We start from the raw sequence: 16,791 nt of genomic DNA, 5'->3' as shown, positions 1-16,791 counted from the left end.
ATTTGCAAAGTCAGCATAAAACAAAGTGCTTGAAAAACAATTTGAAACTCTTAGTTCACATAAGTTCTTTTAACTCTGTATGTGTGTCTGGACATTTACTCTGAGTTTGTGGATTATTGTTCATCTTTGCTAGTGCTTTTCCTCTACTTCCAATAGGTGGCATTAAGATTTCCATGTCAAGCATCTGTACAGACATACTTTCAGTACTTTTTCATTTTTTCTGGGTCCATCTCTTCTACTAAATCAAGAACTTAAGTTTCGTAAGTTAAAATGGCTGTTAGAATGGACTATCCAAACTACGGTCATATTTTTAAAGTTCTTTACTTTTTAAAAAAAGTAGCATGATGATAGCAAGGGGGTAGCCGTCTGCACATTCTTCTCAGCAGTTCACTGCCAGGTCTAAACTCGACGCAGTTAACATGAGCTTTTCATTTTATCAGGCTTCCCTGATAGCTCAGTTGGTAAAGAATCTGTCTGCAATGGAGGAGACCCCGGGTTGATTCCTGGGTCGGGAGGATCACCTGGAGAAGGGATAGGCTACTCACTCTAGTATTCTTGGCTTCCACTTGTGGCTCAGCTGGTAAAGAATCTGCCTGCAATGCGGGAGACCTGGGTTCAATCCCTGAGTGGGAAGATCCCCTGGAGAAGGGAAAGCCTACTCACTCCAGTATCCTGGCCTGGCAAGGGCAGTATAGTCCATGGGGTCGCAAAGAGTCGGACTCGACTGAGTGACTTTCACTTCGCTTTTCGTTTTATCAGTTGCCCAGTTCAAAGATTCACTTTTTAATATCTTTCTTTCCCTTTCATTTTTTAGCAGATTGTTGAAATTAACTTGAAGTAGCTTCAAAGTAGGAGAAATGCCTTAAGGAATATTAGGATTTTTTTTTTTCACATAGGCTATATGAAGATATGTATAAAAACATTTGTTAGAGAGAAAGATGCAAAGTAGAAACAGATACCAAAATTCTTTACCTGATTAGTGGCAAAAGAGTGGTGCTATTATAATTATATTATTAATATATATTATTATTATATAAATTGAAGGTTATCTGTTTTAATGCTTACACCCTCTCAAAACCCACCCACACCTGTGTGTTTAATTTTTGCACATTTTCTTCCATTCCTTGTTTTTGCTTCCATTTATATACCTACAATATATTGTAATTATGATAGTTTCTCCATATTGTTATTTCAACTTTGTTTAACATGAATTGTGTGATAGAATTTGTAGAGGTTATGTTATAGTTCACCATGTTTCTGTATTTGTTCGTCCATTTTACAAAAATTTATTGGTTACCTCTTCCTTCCTGAGTGCTGCTCTAGATACTAAGTGCTCAGTGGTAACTCACAAGGTCCCTGCTCTTTGGGAACTTACCTTCCCTTGGGAGTAACACATCGTGATACATAAATGAGCAAGATTTCTGAGAGCCTTCTGTCTGTCTGTAGCCTTTTCTTTCTTTTTGATTAACTTTTTGGGCAAGAATCCCTATGACCCCTTTTGTTAGAATTGCTTGTATTTAAAATGCTCTTAGGTACATAAATAAGTACTAGCTTCATTTTAACGTTGACAGTGTTAAAATTTTTATATTCCCAACTTAAGACTGTGACAATTTCCTTTATTCACTGAGTGCGCATAGGAGTTCCAAGCAAGTAGCTGACAGTAAACATTTATAGAATGAAATTGATGAATTAATAGTCATTTATAGCTGGGCATGAGTTTGGGTAGACTCCGGGAGTTGGTGATGGACAGGGAGGCCTGGCATGCTGCGATTCATGGGGTCGCAAAGAGTCAGACACGACTGAGCGACTGAACTGAACTGAATTGATAGCTGTTTTCAGGACTAGAGAGCTTACAGTTGAGAACATTTTTTATTTTAATATTTCTTCTTTATGAATTTTCATTTTTTTCCTGTTTATTGGAATTATTTTGTTGTTTCTGACTATTTGAACTCTTCATATAATATAGATATTAATCTTCATGTCATATTTTCTGCAACTGGTTTTCTAACCTGTTGCTTCTTTTGCATTTTCACTTAATTTTTGTTGCATAGAAATTTTGTTTATAGAAATAAATTATGGGGTTTTTTAATCAGTTCAAAGCTTACAGATTTCTGTATTTTGGAAATAATTATTTCATACATTTATTTATCTTGAAATGATGTGGGTGTAGGATATAAGCCAGTATTTTAAAATTTTATATAGATAATGAAATAAGAACATTCACTGATGTATATATGTATGTAGTATTATATATAAGGTATTGCTGCTTGAGTGAAATTTCTGCAAATAGATACGAGGCAAACTGAAGATAATTGACTTTGGTTTCTATTTGTGATGTCGTCCTGACAGTCAACCTCCCATCTTTTCCTGATGAGTTTCTGGATATCATGTTAATATCAGGGACTTCATTACAACCAGATGTCTTGCTGGTGGGTTTGGTATCCATTTAATGATAATTGTGGCATTGAGGTTTTAACTACACTCACTTGATTCTCAAATCCGGGTATAACAAGAGATTCATTCCCCCAATGTAATGTCCCCCTGTGTCTGGTATGGGAATGAAATTCTAATAGAATTTAAATAGGGCTCTGGCCTGCTTGCGTGGTGCAGGAGGCAGCAGCAGGGTGGAGGTGGTGGCCTCAAATTCTCTGGGTTCTATATCTGGCCAAACTCTGCATCTGGTGTTTGCCCGGAAGTCTGGTGCCAATGTCACACAATGCCACATCTGTTTTCCACAAATGTCTAGGCACTGAGTTCTTAAATTCCTGGCAGGGAAACCTGGCATCCGTATTTCCAAAAATAGGTTTGAGCTTTCAGAAAATTTGGGGTTAATAAACCCTTCTTTAATTTTTCTGTTTAGGAATGAAACCATTATTTTGCCCTTTCACTTTGTAGTTTTAAAAGGTAGCTCGGGATGGGGAATACATGTAAATCCATGACTGATTCATGTCAATGTATGGCAAAAAGCACTACAATATTGTAAAGTAATTAGCCTCCAACTAATAAAAATAAATGGGAAAAAAAAAAAAAAGGTAGCTTGAGCCAGGCTCTGTTACTAGAAATTTGTACAAATAACCCATTTCTCTGTCTTGGTAAACATTTGTCACTTATTCTAACCTGAACGTTGAATATGGAATCACTGGTGTGAATACTTCCAGTCACTGTAAATGGATATATTATTGAAGACAAATTCTGTATTCAGAACCTTCAAATGAGAGGACTGTCTGGATGTATTAGACTCTTAACTTGTATTTCTTCATTCAATTCTTAGAGCAGTGCTATAAAAGGTAGATACTACTGTCTTTTCGTAAATGAGGAATTGAGGTCTGCACAAATTAAGGAACTTGCCAGTAGTCATAGAGCCAGTAAATGGATCCGCCAGGATTCTGCCCAGTTCTGACTCCTGGTGCTCACAATGTCATTACTACCCCTGCACCATCAGACCTGTCCTGCCAAGCATGGCCATTCACGCTCTTTGGGATCATACATTGTGTGACAGCAAATTAACTGTAAAATATAGCTTCCTCCAGAGTCTGTTTTTAGCTTTGTGCTTTCCATAACAACGTATTTCTACCTATGGAACTTCTATGCTATTGTTTTTTCACTACAGTGTATAGGATTTTAAAGGTTGAAGTTTGGCATGTTCCTGACTCATCCCTATATTTCAAAATGAAAATAGTGCTGACAATCAGACTGTACTTAATGGGTAATTTATTTTTAATTTTTGTGAAAGTTTAACATTCACATTTCATTCCTTATTTTAAAATTTATATACGCCTGATAGTTATTTTTAAGCATGCATTTTCTTGTAATTAACTTTTTAATAGGTAATATGTTCACTTGATTTCAAATTCAAGAGGAATAATATAACGGTAATAATAATAGCTAACTGGGACTAGATAGCACTTAACTGCACCAGGCATTCGTCTAAGCACTTTTTATGCATTAATTTAATCCTCATACCGTGATGCAGTAGGTGGTACTGGTAGCCCTGATTTGCAGACAAGTGAGCTGAAGCAAGCGAGTACACCTGATCAGCCTGGTCTGGACTTTGTTGTTTGATTAGTCAAGTGTCACCTCCTTTGGGAAGAAGATGAACTCAACACTCTCTTTCTTGAATCGGATTCAGTGCTTACCCTACAGACATGAATTATTCTTTTATTGCACATGTTGCAGTTCTCTCTCATTTCTCCTTAGACTGTAAGCTTCCCCAAGTACCCCATCTCATGCTTTTGAGCAGGCCCACCACTTAGCCTAATTTCTGGCTGTCGTGAGGTACCTACTCAACACAGTTTTCCCGGGACATATTTTCTCATTTTAAAAATGGCTGTATCTTCTCTCCGTTCTTCACAGAATTGTTAGGAAAATAAAATCAGAGTTCATAGCTGTTTGTAAGCTTCAGAGCACTAAGCAAATAAGTATTAAATCAATTATGGAGTGTGTGTGCTTAATGAAGACCAGTGCTTTTACATCCTTTGGATATTAGCAAAAGGATTGGCATGCAGGACACATAGGTTCTTCACAATCCAATGTGTCAACTGTATTCTGACCATCCCATTTCTAACCAGTAGTGTTAATAACTTCAAGTTCTTTTTTCATAATCTGATTGCGTGCTTTTTTTTTTTTTCGCTCTGCTGAAGGCCTAGAGAAATGTTTATATCCTGATATTTAGATGATGTAGATTTGTGCTGTTTAGATTCTACAACTGGTTATGCTGTCTTATTCAGTGTTTCTTAATATTTGTTACATATGAAAATCATAAGGTGGTAGTTAGGTTTTGTTTTTTACCTGAAAATGATCAGGCTTTGTCTTCTGATTCTTGGGATCAGAATCTCAGAGTGGAGGGAGGGAGAATTCAACACAGGTAATTTTGATGAGGCTCTAGGAATGAGATATATTCTAAATATGTTCTAAAGGGTATGTGACAAGATGGCTTAATGTCACCACAAATATTTTTTTAATAAGAAATGCAGTCATTTCATTTTAATAGCTCTCGAGAGCACTGACATTTATTTTGTTACTCTGCTGTACATTTTACAGACCATTTGTGCCGGTGAGTTCAGTGGGTACTCTAATTACTCAAAACCATATGGCCTTGGCAGGCAGCTGATAAATGGGTTACAGTTTCTTTCCAGGCTGAAAAATCATCTTTGCCTTGCTTGGGATAAATTTGGGGCCTTGAGCTGAACCTCACTTATTTTATTTTTTAACAGAAATTGCCTCTTTATATGTAGATATTTCACGACTTGCTTGTAGAAATGAGGCACCATCTCTTTAGGCTGAAGCCTTGATGAGTCTCATCAGTTTCTATCCAGGGCTGTCAGTCAGTCTTAGCATCTGTTGGTCTGAGTGTATATTTCGGCCCTTAGTAACAGTACCTGCAGACCAGGCCCCCATCAGAGAATAATAATCAGAGTAGTCTGTTAGCCAGCTATTGGTAGAATTGCATCATGGAAAATTGTTTGAGGAGATGTAGCCTATTTTATTCCAGAGGTACCCGCCTTTGATATGGGTCATCAGAAAGCTGTTTCTCTAAAGTGTCTTACCTTGCTAGCCCCACTGTTATTTCCTCATTTATAAAAGAGAGTTTGAGTTTCCAATCACTTAAACATTGAAAGTTGGTCCAACACTTGCATTATCCAGCAGGAACATTGGTGTGGATAATTGAGAATTTGTTTTCTGTAATAATTATAAGTTAATTATTTTAAGTAAATAAGTTCTAGCATACTATACCAGAACTAGCACTGAGGGCTGTGGGCACACCAGTATGCGGCGGGAGAGTGTTCATAGTATGCTAGATACTAACAACTGTGCTGACATACTATGCTAGAACTTGTTAAAATGGAGCATGTTGGAAAAGTTTGGCTTCCCTCCTGCATATATATCATTTAAGTACTGATTTTTGTTAGGTGGGCTTACAATACAAAATGGAAGTATGTCACCTTCTTCTAAGTATTTCACAACACCTAGCATGTCCCTGCATCTTTTACATTACTGATTCAATTCCTGGTTTGTTTCTCCCAACAGAAGGAGCCATTTGTTCTTTCATCAGGAAAAAATCATATTCAGTTTACAAATGAGTCATTTCCTCATTCTAACTAAAAATGGGTACATTTTTAAAAACATGAAGCAAAACTTCTCTGCAGTTTGTGAATGGAAACCCTTTATGAGTGTGGAAAATTTGTTGCATTGTTGTTTTATTCCACTTATTTTATCAACCAGGAATGCATTAGTGTCTCTAATGACGAAAAACTGAAGGATAGCGTAAATAGATTAGGGACTTGTTTGTTTTAACAAATCTCTTGCTGAGGCCATCAGGGAACAAGATTTTGCTATTTTTTTTTCCCTCACTTTGACATCCTTACAGTACAAGAATTTGTCCTCAGGCTTTTCATCTCAAGGATGCTTACATTCTAAAATGACTTTGTTATTTCCCAAGAAGATGGAAAGGGGTGAAAAGTCTTTTCTTCCAAGATTTGTCTCTCCCCCTTGCCCCCCAGGCTGGAAATTACTTATATTTTTTATTGACCAAAACTATGACATATGGCCCCTCCTAGCTGCAAGGGAGATAGGAAAATAGTACTTTTACGTTTAGCTTGTACAACAGGCGAGACAAAGAGAAGGCAGCTCCTGAGGTGTTTCTTTCGCAGTCTCTGCTGAAAGGGTCCTTCCTGAAAGTGGGCCAATAGTTTTTGCAGTTATCTTTAGTATGGATACTTTTTCCCAGTCATAATTTAATTTAGGAATTCAGAGCACATTTAATCTGAACCTATTGACAGAGATAATTCATTTTTTGATAATTATATTTTTAAGGTGTGAGATGGTTTGATAAATCAAATTCCAAAAACCTTATGGCTAGATAATATATTACAGACTTTAATGCTTTTAGATGGTAGACTGTGTACCTTTTTGAACACTCTCTAATTTTGGTGGGACAGGCTGAACGCAGTGGCTGCAGGTGTTGAACAAATGGCATTTTTCATACGAAAATAGCATTTGAGGAGCTTTTTAAGAATCTAATTGAAGGAAGAAGAAACTAATAAAATTGTAGAAATGAGATAAAATTGTAAAGCAAGTAATTCTTTTGTTTGAGGGCAAATGAGGACGGTAGTGTGATAGAGCAGAGGTAATGCCACACAGCGGAGAGAGCCAGGCGTCAGGCGGCCTGGGCTTCCATCCTTTTCTACCACACACAGCCGTCTCCTCTCCACGTTACTCTGCCTCTTTGGGTCGTGGTTTTCCCTTCTTCTGATCTAAAGAGTCATTATGCCAACCTCACAGTGTCATCTGACTCCCCCACCTAGAAAATGGGAAGGGTTAGTTTCTTGTTAGTTCCCTTTACTAAATGGCTGAAGGTGAAAAAGGGCCTAACTGTTAAAAGCAAGCCATGTGTAGCTCAAGATCTGTGTCCTAGTCAACTTATGTACTGCGTGCGAAAAAGCTTTGCTTTATTAGTAGCCTGTCAAGCTTCAAATGCTATCATGTTATCATGTATTTAAAGTATATATCATGTGTATAAAATAAGATATATATTTTATATATCATGTCTATGAAATAAAACCACTCAATCCATTTTTAATGAATTGCTTAATTCCATATTTACATGTTGTAGTAAAATTTAATGAGATGTATTAAATGTTAGAGAAGAGAATTTTATTTTCAAGATCCATATTTTCATTTCTTTATGACTTTTTGTTTTTCTCCAAACTAGGATTTTAAGAGTGGACTTGGTATTACCATAATCCCTATGAATGTAGCAAATGTAAAACAAGTGGACCGAACTGTAAAACAGTCTTTTGAAATAATCACTCCCTATAGGAGTTTTAGGTAAGTTATATTTAAATATTTTTTGTTTGTACTATTACAGTAAAGCTTGGGTGACCCATTGTTACATTGCCAGTCGTGATCTGACTTCTTACAGGACACAGTAAAATTACGTTCTTACTTTTTCATTTTGTGTCATTTATTAGCCAGTGTGTAAAAATTTACCAATAGGCACCAAAGATGCTCAGTAACACTGATTATTAGATACACATCAAAACTACACCAAGGTACCACCTTGCACCAAGCAGAATGGCCATCATTAAGAAGGCTACAAATAACGTGTTGGAGTGAGTGTGGAGAAAAGGGAACTCTTCTACACTTTTGGTGGATGTATAAATTAATGCAGCCACTATGGAAAAGATTATGGAGGGTTCCTTAAAAAACTAAAAATAGAGATACCATATGAGCCTACAGTCTTACTCCTGGGCATATATTCAGAGAAAACTCTGATTCAAAAAGATGTATGCACCCCAGTGTTCACTGCAGTGTTATTTAGAATAGCCAAGACTTGGAAGCAACCTAAATATCCATCAACAGATGAATAGATAAAGAAGATATGGTGTGTATATATGTATATACAAGAAAGACAAATACCATATAGCATCTCTTCTCTGTAGGATTGTAAAAAAAATATAAATGATCTTATTTACAAAACAGAAATAGATTCACAGAAAAGACTTATGGGAAAACATCCCCACCAAAGGGGAAATAAATTAGGAATTTGGGATTAACATATACACACTGTTATATATAAAATGGGTAAACAATAAGCCCCTACTGTATAGCACAGGGAACTATATTCAATATTTTGTAATAACTCTATAATGGAAAAGAATATGAACATATATATGAAACGAATCACTTTGCTATATATCTGAAACAGAAAAAATTGCATTTTTACTTTTTCAGATCATGTAATTTGTTAGCCAGTATATAAAAACACCTTGCAAAAGTGACTGGACTAATCATACAACCTGCAAAGATACTAATTTCTTGAGATTTAATAGTTTCTTTTCATAATATCTTTTTTCTTAGAAGACTTGATGATTTTTGATTCACAAATACATGAAAAATTGTTGTGAGGGAATAGAATAAAAATAGATATAGCATTGTCTTTAAGCTGTATTGTTATTTTGCCTTTTTTTTTAGCCTAATCAAATACAATCTCTCCTTTAAGATTAATCCCTAATTATGGTTGCTCAGTGATTTTTTAAAAGGAATTCCAGCTTAAACTGTTGCCGAATTTAATGACTCATAGCACTTATTGATCAAATATCTTAGCATTTTGATATATATCTTGTATTATGGTCCTCTACTAATTACTTTATTATGACAGTGAAACAGAAAACTTAATGTATGTTCTGAGTATGTGTTAATAATCTATAGTAACTCCATTGCTTTAGAGGGGCATAAGTCATATCTGTTGAGTTCAACCACGTTAATTTGTCACAAATAATCAACATACCACAAGGTAGTATGTGGGTTAGAGGCAATTGTCACAGGGTTTTGAAGGTCTAGCAATGAACTACTTTGTGATTTCAAAAATGCTATTAATACCAAATGTAGTACCCATATTATCTGTTAAAATATGTCTACTGGCTGGAATCTTGAAAAAGAATAACAAGCTTTCTTTTCATAAAGGAAATTCAAACCTTAACTGAAAATATAGACATTGTCTAAGCTGTTTTTACTTAAAATGCTTTATATTATGTCAAACTTGCACCGTTTGTCCTCACACCAACCAGTTCTCCACCTCCCCGTACACCAACTGGGTGTCCTATACCTTCCCGGAGGGAGACTCAGACCCACGGGCTTCAGGGCTCAGTCCCGGAAGACTGTCCTCAGGCTACCCTCACTCAGCCCCGCTGAGCTCACAGTGGGGTGCTCATTACCCTCTCTCCCCCAGATTTGATCATTTGCTGAAATGTCTCAGAGAGCTCAGGAGAAGAGTTCCAGTAGTATTACCAGCTTATGATAAAAAACGCCGCTCAGGAGTGGCCAAATGGGAGAGCTTTGGAGGGCACGGTTCAGGGGGTTTGTGGCAGGAGCTCCGAAGCTCTCTCTGGATGCAGCGCCCTCCTGGCCCCTCCGTGTGTTCATCAGCCTCGGAGTTCTGCAAACCCTGTTGTCTGGCGGATTTTACGGAGGTTTCATTTCATCGGCGAGACTGATGAAACCCAGGGCGTGTGCGCGTGCTCAGTCGTGTCTGACTCCTTGCAGCTCACCAGGCTGCTCAGTCCGTGGGCTTTTCCAGGCAAGAATACTGATGTGGGTTGCCATTTCCTCCTCCAGCGGATCTTCCCAATCCAGGCATCGAACCCTCATGTTCTGTGTCGCCTGCATTAGCAGTTGGATTCTTTACCCCTTTTGCCACCTGGGAAGCCCTGAAACCCTGGGCCGTTGACAATTAAGTCAATTACCAGCCTGTCTCACCTTTCCAGGGGCTTCCCGGGTGGCACCAGGGGTAAAGAATCCACCTGCCAATAGAGGGGACGCAGGTTTGATCCCTGAGTTGGGAAGATCGCCTGGAGGAGGAAGCAGCAGCCTGCTCCAGTATTCTTGCCTGAGAAATTTCATGGACGGAGGAGCCTGGTGGGCTGCAGTAGCAAAGAGTCAAACATGATCAAGCACCGCAGTTCTCCCCTTCCCAGAGGTCAAGGGATAGGAACGTTCCAGCTCTCTAGTCCCATCGTGGTCTTCTGCTGACCAGCTCCCATGCTGAAGCTGTCTAGCCTCCAGTCGGAAGCTGTCCATTAGCATATAAAGGGTTTTTGCCACTCAGGGGATTCCAAGGATCTGAGAAACTATACACCTGGAACCAGGGACAGGGACCAACCTATTTTCCATTGTACCCCGTGGGCTCTGACCGTCTCTGACTTCTCTAGAGAAGCAGGAAGGGAACCACTAAAGGATTTATAGGTGTTACAGTGAGAATGAAACACGGAGTGACTAAAAACATATAATCCATGGAGGCCACTCAATTTCTCTATAGATTATGTAGGATAATAGATATAGATTATGTCCTCTGTTATGTTCGTTGTATCTCAAAACATTTTCATCTTCAGAACAGAAAATTGTAGTGGGAAGCATCATTCTATGGGTCATTGTCTGAGTCTGGGGCACTGTGTGTAGTACATTTTCTGGTTTATTATAAGTACTCTGTAAATATTTCTTGAAGGAGTGAACTGATGTTTTAATGTTTTATTCTTCCACTCAGGTACTCCATAAGCACTAAGAATTGGAATAAATAGGAATGAGGCTAAAAATGAGTTAGCATTCTGTTAGAATACTAATCACTTAAAACTTTTTTGATTTCTCAGTTTCTGAAAGCCATCTGGACATTCTTCCAATTAAAAAAAATCTATTTTTAAGACAAAAAAATCAAATTTCTGGTGGGTGTTTTTGATAACTTATTTTCAGACTGTGGCATATTTTCTTGGCAAAATAATCCACTTAGTCTTGAAACTCTGCCAGTCTCTCATTGATTATGATGTAACCACTGCTTAGAAAACATGGCCTCACTTTTAAGCTTTTGACCTAACAAGGTGATTTTTATATCCTGGTCAGAAAAATGTGTATGTTAATTTTGGCTCAAGATAGGTAAACAAAGTCATAAGCAACGTGGAAAGTTAAAGGAAAAAAATAGATTTCTCAATGAGATGGTTTTTAACAGAAAAGGCTCTGCAATGGCCTGGAAGGCATATTTTTCAGCTGCTGTCTCCTTTGTGAGTGAAATGAATATACAAACTGAACATACTGCTTAATTGGCCTTTACAAGGGAGATCGATAATGCAGAAACATTAATTGTTTCAGCTTTACCGCTGAGTCTGAAAAAGAGAAACAAGAGTGGATTGACGCCGTGCAGCAATCAATAGCAGAAACTCTCTCTGATTATGAAGTAGCCGAGAAGATTTGGTACAATGAGGCCAACAGGAGCTGCGCAGATTGCAAAGCCCCAGATCCTGACTGGGCCTCCATCAATCTCTGCGTTGTCATCTGCAAGAAGTGTGCAGGTAATTAGTGATAAGTTACGCTCATCGCTGTTTGATGGCAGATCGGCACCGAATGCTCTTTAGTCTCGTATATACTGTGTCCCTGCTAATGGCTATGAAGAATAAAAGCAGAGAAAGCTTATTGCATTTAAATCAAATTGAGAAATATCATTCTATACTTCTCTTATGCATGGCTTAGAGATAAAAATTGATTTAAAGCATGTAATCATTTTTTGTGTGTGTGCCTACTGGACCATGTATGGATTTTTAAAAGACAATACTGAAATTTTCAGATTTGGGATGAATGTGTTTCAGAACGCACCCTGAACACACTCACTGTTCGTATGACTTGTCCCTTTTCCCAAATCATATTTTGTAAGACGTATTTTTCACATTTCAAGGCTGCTCTGCTTTCTAATCTTGTTACGCAAGATCTGTTCTCTCTTATAATGAGAATTATTATATAGAAGCATTTTCCAGGCATATTGAAGTTTATGAAAGTAACCAATGTTGTGACTTGTTTTCTCCTTGTGACCTTAAACCTTACGGACTATTTGACATCTCATATTTGGGAGGTAAGGCAACTGTCCAAGTGAGTGAAGGGAATGGACCCCAGCGTAGGTATGTGACTGTGGAGGTCTTGGAGAAATTAGCTACAACCTAAACTTTCCTCAGCTCTTCAGCTCTACCAGGTACTGTGCTGGTCCTGGGAGTTAAAGAAATCTATAAGATATGACATATCCTGCAAAAATATATAGTCATTTTGATAGAGTATGATAAGGATAGCAATAGAGTTGAGCACAGGTTTCACTGAGAGAATGCAGAGGGAGAGCTTCTGTCTCAAACAGAGCCAAGATAGGACAGCTGCTTCAGACCCTTCAGAGCCTTCCGGAGCTCTGAGGTAGGAGTCCTCACAAGCTGGTCAACTACAGCCATAGCCACCGAAAAGCCTCAGTTAATCCTCCTTGACTTTGCATTTTCTCCCAACCTCTTCTTTCCAGTCTCATTGGAAGAGAGAGTGTCTGTTCAAGGCTGTTCTGTCTTCTTATGTTCCCTTTCTCTCCTCTCTTCTCTGAGTCCTTACCCCATCACTTATTCACTCTCTAAGTACAGTAGGCCTTTGACAGTCACGGGTTCCAGATCAAAAGTAAGTGGAAAAAAAATTCCAAAAAGTAAAATTTGAATTTGCATGTACCTGCAATTGTTACTTAGCATTTATATTGTATTGTGTATTTTAAGTAATTTAGAGATGATTTAAAGTATTGAATATAATTGAGAATGTGTATAAGTTATTTGCAGATACTATGGCCGTATTATACAAGGGACTTGAGCATACTTGCTTTTTGGTGTCTGTGGAGAGTTCTGGTATCAATCCTCTGAGATACTGAGGGACAGCCATATTCAACTATGGTTTATTTGATTCAGCATATAAATTTGCATAATTCTGTTCTATTAACACCAGATCTCTGAAAACTTACTATTCCCTTAGATATAATTCTCTGTTCCTTTTTCCTTTCATAGAGAAGATACTTTCAAGAGTAATAGTTTATGCAGGTTTTCATTTCTTTAACTTTCTAGTATATCATCAGTTCAGTTCAGTTCAGTTGCTCAGTCATGTCCGACTCTTTGCAACCCCATGAACCACAGCACGCCAGGCCTCCCTGTCCATCACCAACTCCCAGAATCCACCCCAACCCATGTTCATCGAGTCAGTGATGCCATCCAACCATCTCATCCTCTGTCCTCCCCTTCTCCTCCTGTCCTCAATCTTTCCCAGCATCAGGGTCCTTTCAAATGAGTCAGCTCTTCGCATCAGGTGGCCAAAGTATTGGAATTTCAGCGTCAACTTCAGTCCTTCCACTGAACACCCAGGACTGATTTCCTTTAGAATGGACTGGTTGGATCTCCTTGCAGTCCAAGGGACTCTCAAGAGTCTTCTCCAACACCACAGTTCAAAAGCATCAATTCTTCGGTGTTTAGCTTTCTTTATAGTCCAACTCTCACATCCATACGTGACCACTGGAAAAACCATAGCCTTGAGTAGACGGACCTCTGTTGGCAAAGTCATGTCTCTGCTTTTTAATATGCTGTCTAGGCTGGTCATAGCTTTTCTTCCAAGGAGTAAGCGTCTTTTAATTTCATGGCTGCAATCACCATCTGCAGTGATTTTGGAGCCCAGAATAATAAAGTCAGCCACTGTGTCCACTGTTTCCCCATCTATTTGCCATGAAGTGATGGGACCGAATGCCATGATCTTAGTTTTCTGAATGCTGAGCTTTAAGCCAACTTTTTCACTCTCCTCTCTTGTTTTCATCAAGAGGCTCTTTCGTTCTTCCTCACTTTCTGCCATAAGGGTGGTGTCATCTTCCTGTCTGAGGTTATTGATATTTCTCTCGGCAATCATCAGCATCCTGTAATCAGTCTTCATCTACCTCACCTCCAATAAAAACATCTCACCACATTTACAGTGTATTTTACCTCTCAGCTTCCGTGCGGTCAGTTCCTATCTTCATTGCACTCTCTGGAGTATTTGACACTCTTGACCAGTCTACCTCTCAGTGACTCCCCGTCCTTCCTCAATTTCCAGCAGGCCGTTTTCTCTTAGTATGCTCTTGTTATCCTGCTCATCCTTTGCCTGCTCCTAAAACATGTGTGCTGCCTTGGGTTGTATCCTCAGATCTCTTTCATTCTGATATTCCTGAGTGATGTTATTTATCATTTGAATCCCACAGTCTTTTTAAGCAGGTGTTTCTTACTCTGTTGGAAACCATACTCCTGTATCTCCTGCTAGGGTCTCCACTTGGGTTTGCTCAAGATACCTCAAAATGAACATGATAGTACGGAGTTCTCATTGCTTCCCAGCTCACTACAGGAATATTTTCCTGTATTACAAATCTTGATCAGAAGTGATCCACTCTGCCCTTCACTCAAGCCTAAAACCTGAGAGTCCCTCTTGACCCTTCCCCTTTCCTTAAAGCCCGCCAGATTCCATCCCGGTTTTACCTTCTAAGTATCTCTAAATCTGTTCTCCACTTCACTTCTTTTTCCGGCTGCCTCAACTCAGAACCTTAGGCTACTCCAGCATCCTTTCTTCCTGCCTGCCTTTGAGCTTTACTGCTTTTGGCATTGCCTTTTTGTAGTCTCTGTAAATGCAAACGTATGCCAGGTCTTGTCATGGGAATTCTAGGGCATGGTGCTCTGAGTAATTTTTTTCTCAGAGAAGGGAGGAAAGGAACCTACCTAATGTACAGAGAGGAATGAACTTTCTCATGATCATTAGGCAGAAGATCCTTAAGACCAAAGATGATGTTTTGTGTTCTTTTCTCCTTCTCAGCTTAGAAAGAGTCTGACATAGGCCTGGATGCCCAGTAAAGTCTGAATGATGATTTATACAGCAGAATTAAATTGATGATACTAGAATGCTGGGCTGTTACTCTCTTCCAGGTATAATCATAGAATAAAGAATTCACTTTAGATTTCTTAAGTATGCATTCATTAGCTAGTATGTTGCTAGTCATTTTTTAAGAGTAAGGGATGATATCTGTATTCACATATATGTAATTTACACAGACCCATTATAAAGAGTTTTCAGTGACTTACAATTTCTAGTCAGTTACCAAACAATGAAAAAATTATATATGTATACACATACATACATGTACACATATAAACACAAATACATGAATACATACTTTTAAAGGGCTTCCTGGTAGCTCGGCTGGTGAAGAATCTTGCCTGCAATGCAGGAGACACCAGTTCAATTCCAGGGTCAGGAAGATCCTCTGGAAAAGGGATAGGTTACCCACTCCATTATTCATGGGCTTCCCTGGTGGCTCAGATGGTAAAGAATTCACCTGCAGTGGGGAAACTGGGTGTGATCTCTAGGTTGGGAAGATACCCTTGAGAAGAGCATGGCAACCCACTCCAGTATTCTTGCCTGGAGAATCCCCATGGACAAAGGAGCTTGGTGGGCTATAGTCTGTGGGTCACTAAGAGTTGGACACGACTGAGCAGGTGATTTCCATAATCTTTCTTATTGTTGGTTGTGATTTCTGTTTGATTACTACCACTACTGTGGTATAAAAAAGTAGGTAATAGTTTAAGTTGAAAAGATATATTAATCCAGACATACATATATTTCTTGTTGTTGTTCAGTCACCTAGTTGTGTCCAATTCTTTGCTACCCCATATTTGGCAGCACGTCAGTGTTCCCTGTCCTTCACTATATCCTGATGTTTGCTTAAGCTAGTATCCATTAAGTTGGTGATGCTATCCAACCATCTTATCCTCTGTTGCCCCCTTCTTCTTGCTTTCATTCTTTCCCAGCATCACGGTATTTCCAAATGAGTCAGCTCTTTGCGTCAGGGGGCCATAGTATTGGAGCTTCAGCTTCAGCATCAGTCCTTCCAGTGACTATACAGGGTTGATTTCCTTTAGGATTGACTGGTTTGATTTTCCTTCCTGTCCAAGGGACTCTCGAGTCTTCTCCAGCAGCATAACTCAAAGCATCAATCCTTTGGTGCTTAGCCTTCTTTTTGGTCAGACTCTCACATCCGTACATGACCACTGGAAAAACCATAGCTTTGACTATATGGACCTTTGTTGGCAAAGTGGTATCTTGGTTTTTAATACACTGTCTAGGTTTGCCATAGTTTTTCTTCCAAGGAGCAAGTGTCTTCATGGCTGCAGTCACCATCTGCAGTGATTTGAAGCCGAGGAAAATAAAGTCTCTCACTGTTTCCATTTTTTCCCCATCTATTTGCCATGAAGTGATGGGATTGGATGCCTTGATCTTAGTTTTCTGAATGTTCAGTTTTAAGCCAGCTTTTTCACTCTCCTCTTTCACCTTCATCAAGAAGCTCTTTAGTTCCTCTTCACTTTCTGCCACTAGGGTGGTGTCATCTGCATATCTGAAGTTACTGATATTTCTCCTGGCAATCTTGATTTCACCTTGAACTTCATCCAGCCTGGCATT

General features: G+C 38.7%; 1 protein-coding gene across 3 annotated transcripts in view; it reads left to right on the top strand.

Moving 5' to 3' along the window:
• Positions 1–16,791, top strand: part of ARAP2 (ArfGAP with RhoGAP domain, ankyrin repeat and PH domain 2) — a 186,389-nt gene that overhangs the window by 64,042 nt on the left and 105,556 nt on the right. For all 3 annotated transcript variants that reach the window (XM_043871270.1, XM_043871268.1, XM_043871269.1), the window contains 2 exons: positions 7,712–7,827; positions 11,638–11,837. In XM_043871270.1, the coding sequence (XP_043727205.1) occupies positions 7,712–7,827; positions 11,638–11,837 (316 nt within the window). The remainder of the gene's footprint in view (positions 1–7,711; positions 7,828–11,637; positions 11,838–16,791) is intronic.

Source organism: Cervus elaphus, chromosome 17, assembly GCF_910594005.1.
Source record: "Cervus elaphus chromosome 17, mCerEla1.1, whole genome shotgun sequence".
Classification (NCBI taxonomy): domain Eukaryota; kingdom Metazoa; phylum Chordata; class Mammalia; order Artiodactyla; family Cervidae; genus Cervus; species Cervus elaphus.
Note: the sequence above shows the minus strand (reverse complement) of the source record. Positions and strands in the feature narration are given on the sequence as shown.